Source organism: Salvelinus alpinus, chromosome 14 (assembly GCF_045679555.1).
Source record: "Salvelinus alpinus chromosome 14, SLU_Salpinus.1, whole genome shotgun sequence".
NCBI classification, from domain to species: domain Eukaryota; kingdom Metazoa; phylum Chordata; class Actinopteri; order Salmoniformes; family Salmonidae; genus Salvelinus; species Salvelinus alpinus.
In genome coordinates this window covers 23920784-23943419 of record NC_092099.1, presented here as the reverse complement: position 1 = coordinate 23943419, position 22636 = coordinate 23920784, and the positions used below count along the sequence as shown (strand labels likewise).

At 43.0% G+C, this 22636-nt stretch overlaps 1 protein-coding gene across 7 annotated transcripts in view; it reads left to right on the top strand.

The window, feature by feature from the left end:
- The window catches only part of LOC139539177 (DDB1- and CUL4-associated factor 6-like), a 63665-nt gene that overhangs the window by 34500 nt on the left and 6529 nt on the right, over positions 1 to 22636 (top strand). The window contains exons 9-18 of one of the 7 annotated variants that reach the window (XM_071342055.1): positions 70 to 192; positions 493 to 810; positions 1135 to 1302; positions 3864 to 3923; positions 9565 to 9790; positions 13845 to 13951; positions 14195 to 14594; positions 14731 to 14772; positions 17166 to 17304; positions 20094 to 20250. In XM_071342055.1, coding sequence (XP_071198156.1) covers positions 70 to 192; positions 493 to 810; positions 1135 to 1302; positions 3864 to 3923; positions 9565 to 9790; positions 13845 to 13951; positions 14195 to 14594; positions 14731 to 14772; positions 17166 to 17304; positions 20094 to 20250 — 1740 coding nt within the window. Of the gene's footprint in view, positions 1 to 69; positions 193 to 492; positions 811 to 1134; positions 1303 to 3863; positions 3924 to 9564; positions 9791 to 13844; positions 13952 to 14191; positions 14595 to 14730; positions 14773 to 17165; positions 17305 to 20093; positions 20251 to 22636 lie in introns of all 7 variants that reach the window. The other 6 variants (XM_071342054.1, XM_071342058.1, XM_071342057.1 and 3 more) reach the window with 6 other exon arrangements.

Below are 22636 nucleotides of genomic sequence, written 5' to 3'. Positions count from 1 at the left end.
GAGAAATGCCGACCAGTCACGTCCCATGCCAACTCGATCTCTGACCTTTGACCCCCCCACTCCCCCCAGGAGAACAGAGCCAGAACGTATCGCTGATGCAGAGGATGTCAGACATGTTGTCCCGCTGGTTCGAGGAGGCCAGCGAGGCCCAGAGCAGCCGGGGGACCACGCGCTCTCAGACACGCCCAAGAGGTGAGACACTGGGACGGTAGTGGTTGGCGGCCAGCTTAAATGGTACTTAGTGTTGGCACGTTGCCACAGATCTAGGATCAGACCTTAGTTGTTTGTTTGGGACACTATTTCTGGAGCTTAGTTTGGTGGGAAATAATTGTGGGAAATAATTCAATACAAAATAATGAAATAGAATACAATATAATAGAACTGTCTGAAGATGGAAATTCTCCTTGAAGTAACACTGAAAAGACATGCTTCAGAAAAAAACCTCAGAAAATGTAGGACAAAAAAAACATCTGCTCCATTTGTCTCCTCCAGGCACTCTTCCCCGTATAGAGGGGGCTCTTACAACACCCACCATCCCAACGCTCCCTACAATACCCCCTCCACAACAAGCCAGATCCCTAGAGGGCTCCATGGAAACAGAGGCCCCAGCTGTCGCCTCTGTACCTGTACCCCTCCCCAAGTCCACCTCAGAGTCATCGTCAACAGTTGCAGCACCTCGCGCGTCAACCTGCTCGTCCATGGAGGGCTCGGTGCTCCCCTCCTCCCTCACCTCCTCCCTAGACTCAGAACAGAGGAGTCAGGCAGACATGGCTGTGACACCCACACCCACCACAGAGATTGCACTGTCTGGTAAGAATTGCATGGAAAGAACACACACACTGACTACTCCCATAAGAGGGGCGAGTCATCATATTTTATTTGAGGGGAGCTAACCGGTGACTCATAGTAGACTCCCACAAGCAGACCAAAACACGTGTGTGAGTGAGTGTGTGTGTGTGTGTGTGTGTGTACCGTCTATTGGTGTGTGGGAGCCGTGCCACTCAAGCAGCAGCCTTACCCTCTCCTTTTTCAACCATATTCTTTCCTTTTATTTCCCTTTGTTTACCTCTCCTCCTTCTCTTGTCTTCTGCCTCCATTCACTCTATCCCTCTCGTCTCTCTACCTCTCTGTCAGAGTACGGCCCTAACCGGCTGCCGGTAAATCTAGTGTGTAGGCGTTTGCAGCGGTTGCTCCTGTTGGCCGACCCCCCAGGACAGAGCCAAACCCCTTCCTCCACCGCAGCCACTGAGATCCAATCAAGGGGGGCTGCTGCTGTTGCTGCTGAGATGCCCCCCCCTACAGGTTACTTGCCACCCCAACCCCTCTCCTTCCTGCTTTCCACTTAATATCCCCATACTTTCGGTCGAACGTTGCCCGTACAGATCCAGGATCATCTTACCCTACTGAATCTGACCTTATATCTGTCTAGGGGTCGTCTTCATCCTACTCCAATCCCCACACCCATACACCCTTTTCTCTCTTCTCCCTAACTCACCACCCCCTCTACCCAAATTCCCTTTCCTAATTCTCATATACACCTCACCCAAACCCCTTCCCACCAAACATGCACAACCCCCCCCTTTGCTGCTTGGGTAGTCCCGCCTGTAGCTCCCCTGTACGGTGTGGCATTTGGCACCCTCTGGCTGTGGAACACTGCTTCTTCACCCCCTTGGCATCAAAAGCAATATGAAGTGGTTGGCACGCAGCTCCCCAGGGACTGCCATGCAGAAGAAATATCAGCTCGCGCAGAGAAGCACGAGATTGAACTTCACTCAACTTTCTAGTTTTTCCCTTTAACAAATCATATTTTATTGGTCACATACACGTGTTCAGCAGATGTTATTGCAGGTGTATATTGCCAGTGCGGTATAACCAATCAGAGCTGCAGTATCCCTATATGCAAATAGACCATTGCCATATATGGATCTGTGCCATTCACTTTGAACCGGACTGTGTTTACAGCATGAGTGGTCGATAGTAGATGCGCTTGTTTTGAGATCAAAGCTAGAGCTGCATGTAGCCACGTGTGCACATTTGTTCATATTCTTTGCTAGTGGGTTATTAGCCCAGATATAGCTAATTTCTAGTCAGCAATGGTGCAGTGGTTGCTTCCTACAAAATGTGTGCATTTCTGGACATCTTTTGAAAAGCAAGTCTGGTAAAGAGCATTTTTTTCTGTCTTAAGGGGGCAGTGTTGTATTTTGAGACAGGCTTGAATAAGCTCGTTTTTTAAGCTAATTCTATTTTGTAAAGTGGTTTCTTGCATCAAACAACGCATTTTCATTGTCTGAAGGACAAGTGAGTAAACAGGTTAATGTCAAGCCCTGCATATTATTTCCAAAAGTCTCATGGAATGTAGGCCTATATTGAACACCACACATTGGCTGCTACTGTAGGCTGAATAATAGAACAGCTATTTCAATGTAAAAATGTTAATGTATTCTCCATTGTGTTTGATGGTAGGCCACTCAGATAGGCATACATTATGATCAAATAGCCACAGTAGCCTACTTGGCCACTGTTATAACTGTAACTCAAAGCGGGTACAGCCTCAGTGTTCACAGTAAACGCGCCAGAAGTTGCACAGAATTTTCACGACGTTTAAGTTTGTGCTCAGCAGACCTGACATCAGTGCCGAAAAATGGCGAGGGAACATTGACTACGACTATGGATGGTTAAGATTAAGATCTGATCTGTCTACAGCCTTTGTCTCAGATCTTCTAGGAGCTGATGTAACGATTGATGCATACACCCCATGGTCTATTAATGTCATGTTGTACTAAGCTTCTTCACTCCGTCTGGTACACATCACTTTCCAACTCACTTAACCCCATCCAGACACTCAAAGGGCCTTGGCTTGTGTTATGGTTGTAGAATTCTTATAGTGTTGAAATATGAGAATACATACAGTATATAATGTAAGTGGCAACAATGATTTAGTTTTCTTTGTACTTAAACTAAATATGTCCATATTTGGACCTGAACATTTGTGCTTCAGTAATGGCGCAAGGCCTTGTCGGTGCTGTGAAATGTCTGGGTTTACTGTAGACACTGATGAAGCTACTTTGTGCACACCAGTTGGTATTTTCATATTAAGGTGAAATAACAATGTTCATTCTCAATCCTCTACGATTTGCCTAACGCAACGCTGTAATGTGTACGTACGTAGCTTGAATTGCAGTGGAATGCACTGGCATCAGACCATGTGACATTGGGGTGGGAATCAATCAATATGTACCGGTAACACCTTTTTTGGTGAAGTCTATGAATCTAATTTGAGGTGGAGTAAAAGGTTTACCAATGATGAATCTCTGCATGATGCCCTTTTTGAGATGACTGACTACTGTTCACGTAAGGTGACGGGTGTTTGGGCATGACATGGGTTTTGGTCAGTGTGGTTTGCCACTGGTATCCGCTTAACAGGCATGGAGTGAGTGGATGTTAGTATTACTGTGAGGTCCATCAGACCGTGAGAGTAACTTGAGATGCGTGAATAAGTTAAACTACTGTGTAAATCTTCCATTGAGATCAAAACTTGAATCGCGCGTGTGATATATTTTTCAGCTCTGCACGTGTGGCACTCGATGCTCCCCATCCAACCTCTACACTCTACAAGCTGTGTCTAGGGCAATTGCTGCTGTTCTATTCCCATATCAATATCAACTTGTCCTTCCTAGCGCTTCCCAGCGTTGCAACAAACAACACTGTCTGTTCATGTAGCCGTGTTTGTTAACTCTTCTTCCTGCTTGGCCTTGGTCCACTTTAAGCAGCGTTTGAACTTTGACCTGAGCGTGACCATATGACCTCTGGTGTGACCTCTGACATCTATGCCCGTTGTTTAGTGAGTCTTATTTGTGTTCCAGATTCTCCCTCATCTGTGGTTAACAAACAGCTGGGATCCATGACTCTGGATGAGCAGCAGGGTGCGTCTCCTCTCCTCTCTTTTCCTCCCTTCTATCTTTCTCTCGCTGTCGCTCTCTCCCTCCCTCCTAAACTCTCTCCTTCTTTCCCTGTATCCCTGTAGTTTATTCCTCTCTTTCTCTCCTTCTTTTGTATCTCTGTCTTCCTCTGTGCTTTCTGTCTCGTCTGTGTGGCATTTAAAAAAATATATTCGCATGAGACTTCCGGTGTGCACCTTGCCCCTCCACCATCTTTACCTGAGAGCATTTTCACTAGGCATGCATTCTAGTCACATTTTGCCAACCTAGTCCCCAGGGCGGAGGCTTGTGTTGGATATCTTCTCCAAGGCTCTCTTGTTGAACCTATAGCTTGAGATAATGTTTGGTCATTCGCCAGCCATTGGGCTCCCGGTCTAAGGCACTGCATCTCAGTGCTAGAGGCGTCACTACAGACCCTGGTTCGATCCCGGGCTGTATCACAACCGGCTGTGATTGGGAGTCCCATAGGGCGGCGCACAATTGGCCCAGCGTCGTCTGGGTTAGGGGTTGGCCGGGGTAGGCCGTCACTGTAAAATAAGAATTTGTTCTTAACTGACTTGCCTAGTTAAATAACGGTTAAATAAAAATAAAGTATTGTTTTTATTTTGGACTCATAACACAATCTTGCTCCTCTTCCTCTGGCTTTTCACTCAGTCACAGCCGGGCTGTAAATCATCTCACGCTCAGACCATTAACCTCTCAATGCAATCGTTCCTGTATTGGCTTATTTCACAGAACATTAACACAATATACCCTAGGATACAATGACATTCCAAGCCCCATTTTGTGATGAACTATTGAGTGTGGTGGTAGTTTGAGAGGCTTGCGTTTGACCCCTGTATATTTGTGTTGTTTCCTACTCACCTGTGTGATGTTTTGGTTCAGATCTGGGTCAAACACTGGCAAATGCTTGAGGTCCACTTGATTTAGCTTCACCGGCGTGCAGGGTGGTCGCTGTCCTATTGGTTCTATTGGTACCATTGTGATGGGCAAGTTAAATCAAGTGCACCTCATGTTTTTGAAAGTATATGATACATTGTATGTATTGCTCCTGTGGTGTGGGACGATTGAAACCATTCCACTCTTCCTCTGTGTATGGAATGCCTTGCACATTGTCAGTGTGAACTGTGTGTAGTAGACCTACATGAAAATGTTATTGTGTAACAAGACAGTCACTAGGAGGTGAGCGTACAATGCAGCACAGAGGACTGAGTATGCACAGCATATTTAAGATCAGAATTTTAACACAGTGTTAAATTCAGCACTTTCTTAGTGTGTATACAATCAAATCAAATTTTATTGGTCACATACAAATGTTTAGTTGATGTTAATGTGAGTGTAGCGAAATGCTTGTGCTTCTAGTTCCAACAGTGCAGTAATATCTAACAATTCTCCAACAGCTACCTAATACACACAAATCTAAAGGGGTGAATGAGAATATGTACATATAAGTATATGGATGAGCGATGACCGAGCGGCATCGTCAATGTGCAATACATGGTATAAAATACAGTATATACATATGATATGAGTAATGTAATATATGTAAACATTATTAAAGTGGCATTATTTAAAGTGGAATTGTTTAAAGTGACTAGTGATCCATTTATTAAAGTGGCCAGTGATTGGGTCTCCATGTAGGCAGCAGCCTCTCTGAGTTAGTGATTGCTGTTTAGCAGTCTGATGGCCTTGAGATAGAAGCTGTTTATCAGTCTCTCGGTCCCAGCTTTGATGCACCTGTACTGACCTCGCCTTCTGGATGGTAGTGGTGTGAACAGGCAGTGGCTCAGGTGGTTGTTGTCCTTGATGATCTTTTTGGCCTTCCTGTGACATCGGGTGCTGTAGGTGTCATGAAGGGCAGGTAGTTTTCCCCCAGTGATGCGTTGTGCAGACCTCACCACCCTCTGGAGAGCCTTGCGGTTGCGTGCGGTGCAGTTGCTGTACCAGGCTGTGATACAGCCCGACAGGATGCTCTCGATTGTGCATCTGTAAATGCATTCATATACCCCTTGACCCCTTGACTTTTTCCACAATTTGTTACATTACAGCCTTATTCTAAAATGTATTAAATAAACATTTTCCTCATCAATCTACACACAATAACCCATAATGACAAAGCGAACGGGGATTTTATGGAAAAGTGTCTGTGGGAGGAAAGGCAACTCAAGGACCACTCCTGCAAAGCAGCATATAGGCGCTCTTTGAATATACAGTGCATTCGGAATGTATTCAGACCGTTTCCCTTTTTCCATATTTTGTTACATTACAGCCTTATTCATCAATCTACACACAATACCCCATAATGACAAAGCGAAACTGCTTTTTAGAATTTTTTTATTTATAAAAAATATAAAACAGAAATACCTTATTTATATTAGTTTTCAGACCCTTTGCTATGAGACTTGAAATTGAGCTCAGGTGCATCCTGTTTCCATTGATCATCCTTGAGATATTTCTACAACTTGATTGGAGTTCACCTGTGGTAAATTCAATTGATTGGACATGATGTGGAAAGGCACACACCTGTCTGTATAAGGTCCCACAGTTGACAGTGCATGTCAGAGCAAAAACCAAGTCATGAGGTTGAAGGAATTGTCCGAGGATTGAGTTGAGGCACAGACCTGGGGAAGGGTACCAAAACATTTCAGCAGCATTGAAGGTCCCTAAGATCACAGTGGCTTCCATCATTCTTAAATGGAAGAAGTTTGGAACCACTAAGACTCTTCCTAGAGCTGGCCACCTGAGCAATTGGGGGAGAAGTGCCTTCCAAAAACTTCCAGAAGGACTACCATCTGTGCAGCACTCCACCAATCAGGCCTTTATAGTAGAGTGGCCAGACAGAAGCCACTACTCAGTAAAATGCACATGACAGCCTGCTTGGAGTTTGACAAAAGGCACCTAAAGGATTCTCTGGTCAGATGAACCCAAGATTGAACTCTCTGGCCTGAATGCCAAGCGTTTGGAGGAAACCTGGCACCATCCCTACGTTGAAGCATGGGGGTGGCAGCATCATGCTGTGGGGATGTTTTTCAGCGGCAGGGACTGGGAGACTAGTCAGGATCAAGGGAAAGATAAATGGAGCAAAGTACAGAGCAATCCTTTTTATTGTATTTTTTTTGTGCGTTGCCCTTTTTCTCCCCAGTTTCGTGGCATCAAATTGGTAGTTAGTCTTGTCTCATCGGTGCAACTTCCGTACGGACTCGGGAGAGGCGAAGGTCGAGAGCCGCGTGTCCTCCGAAACCCAACCAAGCTGCACTGCTTCTTGACACAATGCCCACTTAACCCGGAAGCCAGCCGCACCAATGTGTTGCAGGAAACACCGTACACCTGGCGACCGTGTCAGCCAGGCCCGCCACAGGAGTCGCTAGTGTGCAATGGGACAAGGATATCCCTGCCGGCCAAACCCTCCCCTAACCCGGACGACGCTGGATCAATCGTGCGCTGCCACATGGGTCTCCCGGTTGCGGCCTGGACTCGAACCCAGAATCTCTAGTGGCACAGCTAGCATTGCGATGCAGTGCCTTAGACCACAGCGCCACTCAGGAGGCCAGAGCGATCCTTGATGAAAACCTGCTCAGGACCTCAGACTGGGGCAAAGGTTCACCTTCCAACCGGACAACAACCCTAAGCACACAGCCAAGACAACGCAGGAGTGGCTTCGGGACAAATCTCTGAATATCCTTGAGTGGCCCAGCCAGAGCCTGGACTTGAACCCGATCGAACATCTCTGGAAAGACGTAAAAATAGCTGTGCCGCGATGCTCCCCATCCAACCTGATAAAGCTTGAGAGGATCTGCAGAGAAGAACGGGAGAAACTCTCCAAATACAGTTGTGCCAAGCTTGTAGCGTCATACCCAAGAAGGCTTGAGGCTGTGATCGCTGCCAAAGGTGCTTCAACAAAGTACTGTGTAAAGGGTCTGAATACTTATGTAAATGTGATATTTCAGTTTTAAAGTTTTTAATAAATGTGCTAACATTTCTAAAAACCTGTTTTTGGTTTGTCATTATGGGGTATTGTGTGAAGATTGATGAGGAAGAAAACAAATGTAATCAATTTCAGAATAAGGCTGTAGTGTAAGAAAATGTGGAAAAAGTCTAGGGGTCTGAATATCTTCCGAATGCACTGTATATGACCCACTGAATAGTGTTATCAAAGTGTTGATAAACTAACACCCCAAGAGTGTTGGGTCTCCTAACATTATGGGTGTTATGAATTCCGACTTAAATTAACACTTTATTAGAGTTGATGCTGTTACACTTCCTCAGGGTTAGGGAATTAACACCTGTGGTGTTACCGTAACAATTATTTTGTGATATAAGACTGTGGTGTAAAGCCTTATTCGCATATTTATTTCACAGGGTGCCTTTTGAGTGAATTTAAGTTACCAGTACCACCCATGTCTGTGTTTGCTATTGACAGAGACATCATTCTTGCATTCGATGGCATTGTCTTGTAGCCTTCAGCAAGTGAATGCCTAAGTGAATATTATATCATAAAAATCCAATTCTTTATGACAATACATTACTTTTATCATAAGGAAATACTTTGACAGCCTAGTTTTACCCTAACACAGTGGTCTGAAACTTTTGGTTTGCAGGCAACATTGGAAAGTCACATTATGCTGGCTTGCAAAGTGTTATATAATTCCTATTGGAATCCACTCAGATCTAGGATATTAAACAAATGGAACTTTTAATCACCCGCAATCTGCAGTTAGAATGTCTGTCAAGGTAGGGAAGATAGATAAATTAGACTACCTAAACCATATAAACTGGAACAACCATCTCAATAATGGGTGAAATAAGTCCAACCACTTACAGATTGAATTAGTGAAGTAAAATGTGTTATTTATCTTTGTGTATTATAATATCTATTAATCAATGTGCATGCAGAAACATAGATATTAAACAAACTATTCTAAAAAGCAATCTGCAACAAAGCATCCTGGGAGATATGATCCTGAGTGCCCTCCCACGTCTTTTTCACTCAGAGTTAACGCAGTAGAGTAACGATTCCACTGTGATTCAAATAACACTTAATTTATTCACCGCATGTGGCGTCAATTTCAATCACACAGGTTAACCCCACTTGAACAACACTCCGATATAACACTCGCAACACTTTTTTTTTACCTCAACACCAAGATTTTAACACCAGCAAATTTGCTGTGGGTTTTTTGCATTGCCATTGACCTACCTCAAATAACAATGCTGCATGTTGTCATCATATTATATTGTCCTATATAGTAAAAAACATCAAATATAATCTAGTTGACATGTTTTTAACCAACACAACTACAGTCTACATTCTGCAAAGTGCTAACACTGAAATGGAATACAAAGTGGTTTTATCTATTTGCTAAAATATTTTTAGTCTACACACTAGTTCAAAAGCAACCAATGATTATTGTTTTATCACAAAGTCTCAAATGTACCCAATGTCTTACGATGAATAACTGGGTTGAAAATGTATGGAGGCTAGTAGTGATTTTTACTTTGGAGCCACTCAAAGACAAAACTATTGTCATATATAAAGCTAATATATTCCACTTTATTAAATAATCTATCTTTTTCTACTTCCCTTTCTTGCTCTCGCTCGCTCGCTTTCTCTGTCTTTGTCTCTCAGGAGCATCAGAAGCTGTGAGTCTGGAGCGAAGTGCTGGAGGGAGTTCAATCAAGGTGAAAACCCAGTCTGTATCTGCCAGTGTAGCTGGAACCTCGTCCGGGGCACCCAGTAGCAGTACTGGACCAGGAGGTAGCCGAGCCAGCACAGCAGAACCAGTCCTGAGTTTACACTACAGCACAGAGGGAACCACCACCAGCACCATCAAACTGGACTTCACTGACGAGTGGTGAGCAAGCGACTCTCTGACTCCACAGCTTAAAAGGCCAGAAGCACAACTTTACCCTATTCAAACTTTATGAGCTGATTTCACAGACCAGGTTAAGCCTACTGCTGGAATGAAAAGCATGCTCCATGGAGATTTTTTTTGTTGTGACTTTGTTTTATTATTATAATTTTTATAAGACCTTACAAACACAACACAAAAACAAACAAAAACAAACAAACAAAATGGCCACTATACCAAACATTCTTTAAAGTGATCAACATACACTACATGGCCAAATGTATGTGGATACCTGCTCGTCAAACATGTAATTCCAAAATCATGGTGGTTAATATGGAGTTGGTCCCCCCTTTGCTGCTATAACAGCCTCCACTCTTCTGGGAAGGCTTTCCACTAGATGTTGGAACATTGCTGCTGGGACTTGCTTCCATTCAGCCACAAGAGCATTAGTGAGGCCGGTCACTGATGTTGGACGATTAGGTCTGGCTCGCAGTCGGCGTACAATTCATCCCAAAGGTGTTTGATGGGGTTGAGGTCAGGGCTCTGTGCAGGCCAGTCAAGTTCTTCCACACCGATCTCGTCAAACCATTTCTGTGTGGAACTCGCTTTGTCCACGGGGGCATTGACATGCTAAAAAAGTTGGAAGCACAGAATCGTCGAGAATGTCATTGTAAAATAAAATTTGATTGGTCACATACACATGGTCAACAGATGTTATTGCGAGTGTAGCGAAATGCTTGTGCTTCTAGTTCCGACAGTACAGCAATATCTATCAATTAATATCTAACATGTAATCTAACAATTCCACAACAACTACCTAATACACACAAATCTAAGTAAGGGGATGGAATAAGAATATATTCATATAAAATGATGACCGAGCGGCATAGGCAAGATGCAGTAGATGGTATAAAATACAGTATATACATATGAGATGAGTAATGCAAGATATGTAAACATTATTAAAGTGGAATTATTAAAACGACTAGTTATCCATTTATTAAAGTGGCCAATGATTTCAAGCCTGTATGTACAATTGAAGTCGGAAGTTTACATGCACTTAGGTTGGAGTCATTATAACTTGTTTTTCAATCACTCCACAAATTTCTTGTTAACAAACTATAGTTTTGGAAACTCGGTTAGGACATCTAATTTGTGCACGACACAAGTAACTTTTTCCAACAAATATTTACAGACAGATTATTTCACTTATAATTCACTGTATCGCAATTCCAGTGGGTCAGAAGTTTACATACACTAAGTTGACTGTGCCTTTAAACAGCTTGGAAAATTCCAGAAAATTATGTCATGGCTTTAGAAGCTTCTGATAGGCTAATTGACATAATTTGAGTCAATTGGAGGTGTATCTGTGGATGTATTTCAAGGCCTACCTTCAAACACAGTGCCTCTTCGTTTGACATCATGGGAAAATCAAAAGAAATCAGCCAAGACCTCAGAAAAAAATGTGTAGACCTCCACAAGTCTGGTTCATCATTGGGAGCAATTTCCAAACGCCTGAAGGTACCACGTTCATCTGTACAAACAATAGTACGCAAGTATAAATACCATGGGACCACGCAGCCGTCATACCGATCAGGAAGGAGACGCGTTCTGTCTCCTAGAGATTGCGAAAAGGGCAAATCATTCCCAGAACAACAGCAAAGGACCTTGTGAAGATGCTGGAGGAAACGGGTACAAAAGTATCTATATCCACAGTAAAACGAGTCCTATTTCGACATAACCTGAAAGGCCGCTCACCAAGGAAGAAGCCACTGCTCCAAAACCGCTATAAAAAAGCCAGACTACGGTTTGCAAATGCACATAGGGACAAATATTGTACTTTTTGGAGAAATGTCCTCTGGTCTGATGAAACAAAAATATAACTGTTTGGCCATAATGACCATCATTAGGTTTGGAGGGAAAAGGGGGATGCTCGCAAGCCGAAGAACACCATCCCAACCGCGAAGCATGGGGGTGGCAGTATCATGTTGTGGGGTGCTTTGCTGCAGGAGGGACTGGTGCACTTCATAAAATAGATGGCATCATGAGGGAGGAAATTTATGTGGATATATTGAAGCAACATCTCAAGACATCAGTCAGGAAGTTAAAGCTTGGTCGCAAATGGGTCTTCCAAATGGACAATGACCCCAAGCATACTTGCAAAATGGCTTAAGGACAACAAAGTCAAGGTATTGGAGTGGCCATCACAAAACCCTGATCTCAATCCTATAGAACATTTGTGGGCAGAACTGAAAAAGCGTGTGCGAGCAAGGAGGCCTACAAACCTGACTCAGTTACTCCAGCTCTGTCAGGAGGAATGGGCCAAAATTCACCCAACTTATTGTGGGAAGCTTGTGGAAGGCTACCCGAAACGTTTGACCCAAGTTAAGCAATTTAAAGGCAATGCTACCAAATACTAATTGAGTGTATGTAAACTTCTGACCCACTGGGATTGTGATGAAAGAAATAAAAGCTGAAATAAATCATTCTCTCTACTATTATTCTGACATTTCACATACTTAAAAAAAAGTGGTGATCCTAACTGACCTAAAACAGGGAATTTTTACTAGGATGAAATGCCAAGAATTGTGAAAAACTGAGTTGAAATAGATTTGGCTGAGGTGTATGTAAACTTCCGACTTCAACTGTATTTTTTTTCTTCTCTCTACTTCATAACTCACCTTACTTAAAATAGGACATTTGTGGCTGACTAGAGAGCAAGTAAGTCTGCTTAAGACTATATATATTTCTTTGTATTGCATAGAGACATAGTCATTGATCAATAACCTGCATTAAAAGAGAATGGCCACTACGGAGGCACCAAAAAAGTTGCTATCTCACCTGTGCAACAGTACAGGACAGATTTATGTAGGAAGCACCAAAGGGGAAGAGGGTAACGAAGAACACAAGGGATTGATTGTTTTGTTTAGATTTGTATGTATTGTGAATTCATGCCCACTAAGAAGCTTGAGGATTGATCAACACTATTTTCATTGTAGCTGTTTATGTAGTGTATCAACACCTTACATAATGTATAGTCAATGAGACAGAAAATATGTAAAGACTCATCTCAACATCACATGTTGTGGATAATAATTAAGGAATGAATACATTAACATGTGTGACATGGAATGTCAATGGAATTGTGCAGCCAGCCAAACATCTGTTTTTTTAGGCCGTCATTGTAAATAAGAATTTATTCTTAACTGACTTGCCTCGTTAAATAAATGTACAGTGATATCACATGTTGATCTCCACCAATCTATATGCCCCAGTTTGAGCCATGAGTTCTAATTATTGATGATGTGGCTGAATAAAATAAATAACTAGACAAAGGGGATCCCTGGCTTGTCCCTCTTGATAACTTAAATTATTCAAAGATCAGTCCATTTGTTCGTATAGATGCTTTGGGGGGATTTGTACAATAGCTCAATCCAGGAAATAAATACCGGACCAAAACTACTATTTCTGTATAGTAGGAGGAGGGCTTCTTAAAGAAAAACAGGTCTGTGAGAGCCGGAATTCTTACTGGTTGGTAGGTGATCAAATACTTATGTCATGCAATAAAATGCTAATTAATTACTTAAAAATCATACAATGTGATTTTCTGGATTTTTGTTTTAGATTCCGTCTCTCACAGTTGAAGTGTACCTATGATAAAAATTACAGACTTCTACATGCTTTGTAAGTAGGAAAACCTGCAAAATCGGCAGTGTATCAAATACTTGTTCTCCCCACTGTATATATATAATACGACTACGTATTATATATATATATATATATATATATATAATACGAGGATTCCGTTGGTAAGTCCATTGCCCAACTAGGACTAAATTACACTTTATTTATTTTATTAATTACAATTATTATATATATTTTTTTATATAAAAATTCTTGATGAAATTACGAACATACCAAACATCGAGGGAAACTGACCCTTGATGTTCTGATTTTTTTCTCATCAAATAAATCCACAATCTCATTTTGGTGACCATGTTTCTCAGGTGTTCTTTAAGAAAGACTCACCCCCCCCCCCCCCCCACACACACTTTAGGAGCAGCAGAGCCTCCAGTTCCAGTGGAGGGCCCAAGCAGTCAGAGGCAGCAGGGGCCGTCCAGACCAGAGAGGGACCCTCGGCAGAGAGCTCTGCTTCAGCGCAGGGTGAGGACTAGAGCGGCCTAGTGGCCATGATTGTTACTGCACTCTATGGGATGCCATGTGTAGCACTGATCTGGTGGGCATGACTTCAAACATTGGAGGGTTTTATTCAGTGGGTCACACGAAAACAGCATTAGGTCCACTTAGTTTCTGACATATTGCCCTGACCTAGACAACTGTTTAGTTATTGAGCCTCATACTGACCACATCTCTCTCGCTTTCTCTCTCCTCCTTCAATACCAGCAGCTGCGGCTGGTTTAGAGCCCTCAAGCCAGAGCAGGGTTGCTGCTCCTCACACCGACCCAGTGTGTGAGGCTGGGGGTGCCTCCCCCGCCTCTTCCAGCACCCAGAGATACATGCCCACCCAGGCCGCAGCACAAGTCTCCTCTGTGGGGGAGAGTTTGACTGCCTCGCCCCTGGAGAGGAGCCAGGGTCTGGGTGTGGAGGACACCTCTGGGGGGTGCAGGAGAGAGCAGCCTGCTGGGGAGGGGGGGCATGGGGGTCCAACAGGACCAGGGGGGCAGGGGGTTCCAACGGGACCGGGTGGGCAGAGCCAACCCTCCCGCAGCAACCAGGATTCAGACGACAGTGATGACGACCCAATTCTTATCCCCTCAGCGAGGTACAGAGGAGGACAGGGACAGAGGTACGACTACAGCACGGCAGTTCACACACACACACACACACACACTATTTTGATGTATATTTTCTCCTTGTTGTGAGGACTCCTTTTCTCTTCTTCTGTGTGGTTTATTACGATGATGATTCTGCTATGCACATAGATCAAATTTCAGAGGATCAGCGGTAGGCGATAGGATGATCAGGTAACATCTGTGTGTTGACAACTAAAACATCTAACCTGCAAGGAGTGCAGTGCTCATAGAAAAACGTGTAACTTCCAAAACTACAGCTACCATGAGTCCAAGCAACCCCCTGAGACTACTGTACGTCTATACCTAGAAGGCGTGGTGTTTGTAGTTTTCACCAGCATTATTAAGCCTTGTGTGTGGGCACTGTTGCGAAACAAACACTAATCGTGTGAGCATGCATATGCATGTGTGTATCACCACCACCATTTGCTAAGAGGAGAGCTATTAGCGTCATCATCCCTGGCAGGTACCTAGTGATATCACCAGGGTAACAGGCAACACCAGTGATGCAACAGCCAATGAATGAATGAATGAAGCCCTACAATCCCTGGAGAAAATGTAGATAATGTCTATTGGTAATATAGCCAGCTTAGACTAAGTGCAGTACTTAGCTTACTCATTGTTTGCACACAACAAGATTGATAGGATAAAGATGTGTACATACTGTATATACAGTGCATTCGAAAAGTATTCAGACCCCTTGACTTTTTTTGAATTTGTTACGTTACAGCCTTATTCTAAAATTGTTGAACTATTTCCCCCCCCCCTCAATCTACACACAATACCGCATAATGACAAAGCAACATTTTTTGCAAATGTATAAAAAATAAATAAAACGGAAATATCACATTTACATAAGTATTCAGACCCTTTACTCAGTACTTTGTTGAAGCACCTTTGGCAGCGATTACAGCCTCTAGTCTTCTTGGGTATGACGCTACAAGCTTGGCACACCTGTATTTGGAGAGTTTCTCCCATTCTTCTCTGCAGATCCTCTTAAGCTCTGTCAGGTTGGGTGGGGAGTGTCACTGCTCAGCTATTTTCAGGTCTCTCAAGAGATGTTTGATTGGGTTCTGGCTGGGCCACTCAAGGACATTCAGAGACTTGTCCTGAAGCCAGTCCTGTATTGTCTTGGCTGTGTGCTTAGGGTCGTTGTCCTGTTGGAAGGTGAACCTTCGCCCCAGTCTGAGGTCCTGAGCGCTCTGGAGCAGGTTTTTATCAAGGATTTCTCTGTACTTTTCTCTGTTCATCTTTCCCTCGATCCTGACTAGTCTCCCAGTCACTGCCGCTGAAAAAACATCCACACAGCATGTTCCTGCCACCACCGTGCTTCACCATAGGGATGGTGCCAGGTTTCCTCCAGACGTTACACTTTCTTCGACCTCATGGCTTGGTTTTTGCTCTGACATGCACTGTCAACTGTGGGACCTTATGTAGACAGGTGTGTGCCTTTCCAAATCATGTCCAATCAATTGAATTTACCACAAGTGGACTCCAATCAAGTTGTAGAAACATCTCAAGGATGATCAATGGAAACAGGATGCACAAGCTCAATTTCGAATCTGTATTTCGTTTTGAATTTTTTATTAATTTGCAAATATTTCTAAAACCCTGTTTTTGCTTTGTCAATATGGGGTATTGTGTGTAGATGAGGGGGGAAAAAAGATTGAATACATTTTAAAATAAGGCTGTAACGTAACAAAATGTGGAAAAAGTCAAGGTGTCTGAATACTTTCTGAATGCACTGTACAAAACAATAAGAACACCTGTTCCTTCCATTACATAGACTGACCAGCTGAATCCAGGTGAAAGATACGATTCCTTATTGATGCCACTTGTTAAATCCACTTCAATCAGTGTAGGTGAAGGGTAGGAGACCAGTTAAAGAAGGATTTTTTTAGCCTTGAGACATGGATTGTGTATGTGTGCCATTCAGAGGGTGAATGGGCAAGACAAAATATTTAAGTGCCCTTGAACGGAGTATGGTAGTAGGTGCCAGGCGCACCAGTTTGTGTCAAGAACTGCAAAGCAGCAGTGTTTTTCACCCTCAACAGTTTTCTGTGTGTATCAAGAATGGTCCACCACCCAAAGGACATCCAGCCAACTTGACACAACAGTGGAACGCTTTCAACACCTTGTGAGTCCATGCCCTGACGAATTGAGGCTGTTCTGAGGGCAAAAAGGGTGGTGGGGGTGCAACTCAATACTAGGAAGGTGTTCTTAATGTTTTGTACACTCTGTAGATAGATAGATAGATAGATAGATAGATAGATAGATAGATAGATAGGCTACAGTCAGAAGTCAAATAAGCACATTGCCCTATCTACAGTATATGTAGGGTTGTATAAGACAGGTGACGGTCAGTTAGCTTGGCATGTGGAGTATTTGCAGCTTGAAGCTGATTCTTTTCCCATGTGATGTTTTGGTCGCTTCAGTATTATCCGGGGGGGAATCAGCATGATGCTTAGTATTCACTTCCCTCTCTGCAGATATAGAGTGAAAGATATTAACTGTCAATACTGTATATAACTTGTGTGTGTCTCTGCGTCTTCCGGCGTGTGTCACAGACGCTCTGCTGCGGCCCGTATCCAGGAGTTGTTTCGTCGGAGGAAGGAGAGGAGAGAGATGGAGGAGAGCGAGACCCAGAATATCAGGAGACCTTCAGTCAAAATGGTCTACAAGGGACACCGCAACTCCAGGACTATGGTACGCTAATCTTCACTTCCGACTTCGGTTACTTCTGGTCCCTCTTTTACAGCTGATTCTAGATCAGCTCACTTCTACCTGAGCCCCTACTGAAAACATCATGCGAAGAGCAACAAACTCATCATGGGCCAGATATAGAGAAAGATTCTATTAGGACTCTCTAAAGAACTGTGACAATAACTGTTCAACATTAAAAAATAAAAGATTAAGATGGACAAAAGAACAGACACTGGACAGAGGAACTCTGCCTAGAAGGCCAGTATTCCGGAGTCGCCTACATTGTAGAATAATAATTGAACCAGCATCGTTGGGTTTTGGCCAGGGTAGGCTGTCATTGTAAATAAGAACTTGTTCTTAACTGACTTGCCTGGTTAAATAAAGGTTAAATTAAAAAAATTAACACATATGGAATCATGTCGTTACCAAAAAACTGTTAAACAAGTCAAAATATATGTTATATTTGAGTTTCTTCAAAGTAGTCACCCTTTGTCTTGATGACAGATTTGCACACCCTTGGCATTCTCTCAACCAGCATCTGGAGGTAGTCACCTGGAATGCATTTCAATTAACAGGTGTGCCTTGTTAAAGGGTAATTTGTGGAATTTCTTTCCTTAATGCATTTAAGCCAATCATATGTGTTGTGACAAGGTAGGGGTGGTATACAGAATATAAACCTATTTGGTAAAAGACCAAGTCCATATTATGGCAAGAACAGCTCAAATAAGCAAAGAGAAACGACAGTCCACCGTTACTTTAAGACATGGTCAGTCAATGCGGAAAATGTCAATAACTTTATGCAGTTGAAAAAAAACATCAAGCGCTATGATGAAACTGTCTCTCATGAGGACCGCCACAGGAAAGGAAGACCCAGAGTTACCTCTGCTGCAGAGGATAAGTTCATTAGAGTTACCAGCCTCAGAAATTGCAGCCCAAATAAATGCTTCACAGAGTTCAAGTAACAGACACATCGCAACAGCAGCTGTTAGGAGAATGCGAGAATAAGGCCTTCATGGTCGAATTCCTGCAAAGAAACCACTACTAAAGGACACCAATAAGAAGAGACTTGCTTAGGCCAAGAAACATGAGCAATGGACATTAGACCAGTGGAATTCTGTCCTTTGGTCTGAGGGATCCAAATTTGACATTTTTGATTCCAACCACCGTGTCTTTGTGAGACGCAGAGTAGGTGATCTCTGCATTTGTGTTTCCCACTGTGAAGCATGGAGTAGGAGGTGTGATGGTGCTTTGCTACTGATACTACCGGTGATTAATTTACAATTCAAGGCACACTTAACCAGCATGGCTACCACAGCGATACGCCGTCCCATCTGGTTCGTGCTTTTTGGGGACTATAATTTGTTTTTCAACAGGACAATGACCCAAAACACACCTCCAGGCTGTGTAAGGGCTATTTGACCAAGGAGAGTGATGGAGTGCTGCATTAGATGACCTGACCTCCACAATCACCCGACCTCAACCCAATTGAGATGGTTTGGGACGAGTTGGACCGCAGAGTGAAGGAAAAGCAGCCAACAAGTGCTCAGCATATGTGGGAACTCTTTCGAGACTGTTGGAAAAGCATTTCTCATGCAGCTGGTTGAGAGAATGCCAAGAGTGTGCAAAGCTGTCCTCAAGGCATAGGGTGGCTACTTTGAAGAATCTCTCATCTAAAATATATTTTGATTTGTTTAACACTTTTTTTGTTTACTACATGGTTCCATATGTGTTATTTCATAGTTTTGATGTGTTCAGTATTATTCTACAATGTAGAAAATTGTAAAAATAAGGAAACCCTTGAATGACTGGTACTGTGTATATATACAGTGCATTCGGAAAGTATTCAGACCCCTTGACTTCCACATTTTGTTACGTTACAGCCTTTTTCTAAAATTGATTAAATAAATATTGTCTATCGTCAATATACACACAATAGCCCACAATGACAACGTGAAAACAGTCAGACCCTTTGCTATGAGACTTGAAATTAAGCTCAGGTGCCTCCTGTTTTCATTGATCATCCTTGAGATGTTTCTACAACTTGATTGGATCCACCTGTGGTAAAATCAATTGATTGGAAATGATTTGCAAAGGCACGCACCTGTCTATATAAGGTCCCACAGTTGACAGGGCATGTCAGAGCAAAAACCAAGTCATGAGGTTGAAGGAATTGTCCGTAGAGCTCCAACACAGGATTGTGTCGAGGCACAGGTACCCAAACATTTCTGCAGCATTGAAGGTCCCCGAGAACACAGTGGCCTCCATTTTTCTTAAATGGAAAAAGTTTCTTCCTAGAGCTGGCCGCCCAACCAAACTGAGCAATCGGGAGAGAAGGGCCTCGATCAGGGAGGTGACCAAGAACCTGATGGTTATTCTGACAGAGTTCCTCTGTGGAGATGGGAGAACCTCCCAGAAGGACAACCACCTCTGCAGCCACTCCTCAGTAAAATGCACATGACAGCCTGCTTGGAGTTTGCCAAGTCTCTGATTGTCCTTGAGTGGGCCAGCCAGAGCCTGGACTTGAACCCTTTCGAACATCTCTGGAGAAACCTGAAAATAGCTGTGCAGCGACACTCCCCATCCAACCTGATAGAAAAAAAATTATTTAATCAATTTTAGAATAAGGCTGTAACTTAACAAAATGTGGAAGAAGGGGTCTGAATACTTTCTGAATGTATTGTGTATATATACATATACACACACAGACACACTATATATAAGTATGTTTCGAGATGCTTTGAAAGCATTTAACGTTCATTTATCTACGCCAATGATTTGTGTGTTCTCTGTAGATTAAGGAGTCGTGTTTCTGGGGAAACAACTTTGTGATGAGCGGTTCAGACTGCGGACACATCTTCATCTGGGACAGACACACGGGGGAGCACCTGATGCTGCTGGAGGCCGACAATCACGTAGTAAACTGCCTTCAGCCACACCCCTACGACCCCAGTGAGTTGTATTTATTTTGTATTCCTTATTTTAGCAGGTCCGTTGACTGAGAATACATTCTTATTTACAGCAATGGCCTAGGGAAAGTAACAAAACATAGTAAAAATAATAGTTAACATACACAATGTATAAGCATGCAAATGTTTTTTTATACAAACATAAGATCAAGCATAGAATCATAAGAAACAAACACATTCTCAGTGATTTCCACAACCAGTTGGAGTAGCCAGCCAATTAGTAAAAGTAGCCAACCATGCTTCCAGGACCCGTGTTAAGAAATGTATGCCGAACAATCTCTGTTTTGGTGGCCTCTGGTACATTCCAATGCTAGATTGTATTTTCAAACTGCAACTACCAGAAAATAACACTGATTAAATTGTTCACACTTTTACAGTGTTAGTTTTATCAGCTGTTGTACAATATGATATAAAACACAGGATAAACGTAATTTTGACTGCACTCGGCACTTAAATAGTCCTTAAGAGTCTGCTGACTTCCACAGGCTTCAGGCTTCCTTGAAGAGGTATTTTGTCAGCTATCTGCAATACAGGTATGATTGAAGAATGAAGCAGGTGTTAAACATGGACTTTGCTACACAGAAAGTAGCAATTGACTACTCCGTTGCAAACACTTTGATTTAAATCAGTAGACCTATATCAATATATTTTAAAACATTTCAATCTGTTTTCTTTTGTCATATTTTGGACCAGAGTGAGGCGCACTCTCCACTGCAATGAGAAGAATTCCACCGTCTTCATTGAATGTTTTCATAAGTTATCTGCAGATAATCGCCCAAAAGACTACCAGTATGCAAATTAGGAAGCCAAATGAACGGCTCTTACCGATGCGATTTCGGTAGGCTACTGACAAGTCATTTACTGTTACTGTCTGGCAAGTCCTGATGGACTACATTTCGAAAATACTATATTCTATATTTAGGTTACTTGTCCCGATGCGATACCATGGACATATAATTATGTTGTATGATTTATGGATGGCAAAGATATGAGATTGACTTTATTCAGTCTGTTCAACACATTTCATATACTACATGCATACACACACACACACACACACACACACGATAACATACGCACTATACATACACATGGATTCAGTACTGTAGATATGTGGTAGTGGTGGAGTAGGGGCCTGAGGGCACACAGTGTGTTGTGAATGTATTGTAATGTTTATTAAAATTGTATAAACTGCCTTAATTTTGCTGGACCCCAAGAAGAGTAGCTGCTGCCTTGGCAGCAAATGGGGATCCATAATAAATACAAATATTAAAGCTTGCTGTTTGTCAATCAAAGCACAGTAAATAGCCTATGCGCCTCCACTCCGTGGCTGCATATGAAACACGCCAGGGTCCGTTAACTTTTTTCCTCAGTGGCCCGGTTGGGCCAGTTGGCCAAAAATACACTGACCCGAACAGCATTTCTACTTTCCCAGACATGGTGTAATTCTTAAATGCATTGGGGTCATGTAGGGCCTATAGGTTGGTGGCTGGTCTCAGACGATCCCGCAGGTGATGACGCCGGATGTGGAGGTCATGGACTGGCGTGGTTACACGTTGTGAGGCCGGTTGGACATAGTGCCAAATTCTCTAAATCGACGTTGGAGGCGGCTTATGGTAGAGAAATGAACATTCAATTCTCTGGCAACAACTCTGGTGCACATTCCTGCAGTCAGCATGCCAATTGCACGCTCCCTCAAAACTTGAGACATCTGTGGCATTGTGTTGTGACAAAACTGCACATTTTAGAGTGACCTTTTATTGTCCCCATCACAAGGTGCACCTGTGTAATGATCATGCTGTTTAATCAGCTTCTTGATATGCCACACCTGTCAGGTGGATGTATTATCTTGGCAAAGGAGAAATGCTCACTAACAGGAAATAAGCCTTTTGTGCGTATGGAAAATGTATAGGATCTTTTATTTCCAGTCATAAAACATGGGGCCAACACTTTACATTTTGCGTTTATATTTTTGTTCAATTTAGCTGGGTCGCCCCTTCCTGCCGCTAGGGGTCCACCGCCCTGCAGCGCCCCAACCCAACACACCCCACTCAGCTTTAGGATCTTACTGAGACATTCATTATTGGTTTCAGGTGTGTTAGGCCAAGGCGACTACCCACAGGACGTCAGACCCACAGGGCCAGGACTGAGCAGCCCAGCAGCTAGGGATTGCCTAAATAGGTATCTCCCCTGACGTGGGCATGTTTTCAATACAGACTCCTTTTGTCGTACTGTATTCCATATAAGGCATCCAGACTTTATGCAGATTTTCCAGCATACAACTAATCTTGTAATTAATCCAATCTAGTGATACATAACTTGACATTTCTGTTATCAGTTGTGACATTGTGGGAGGATGACCAACCTTC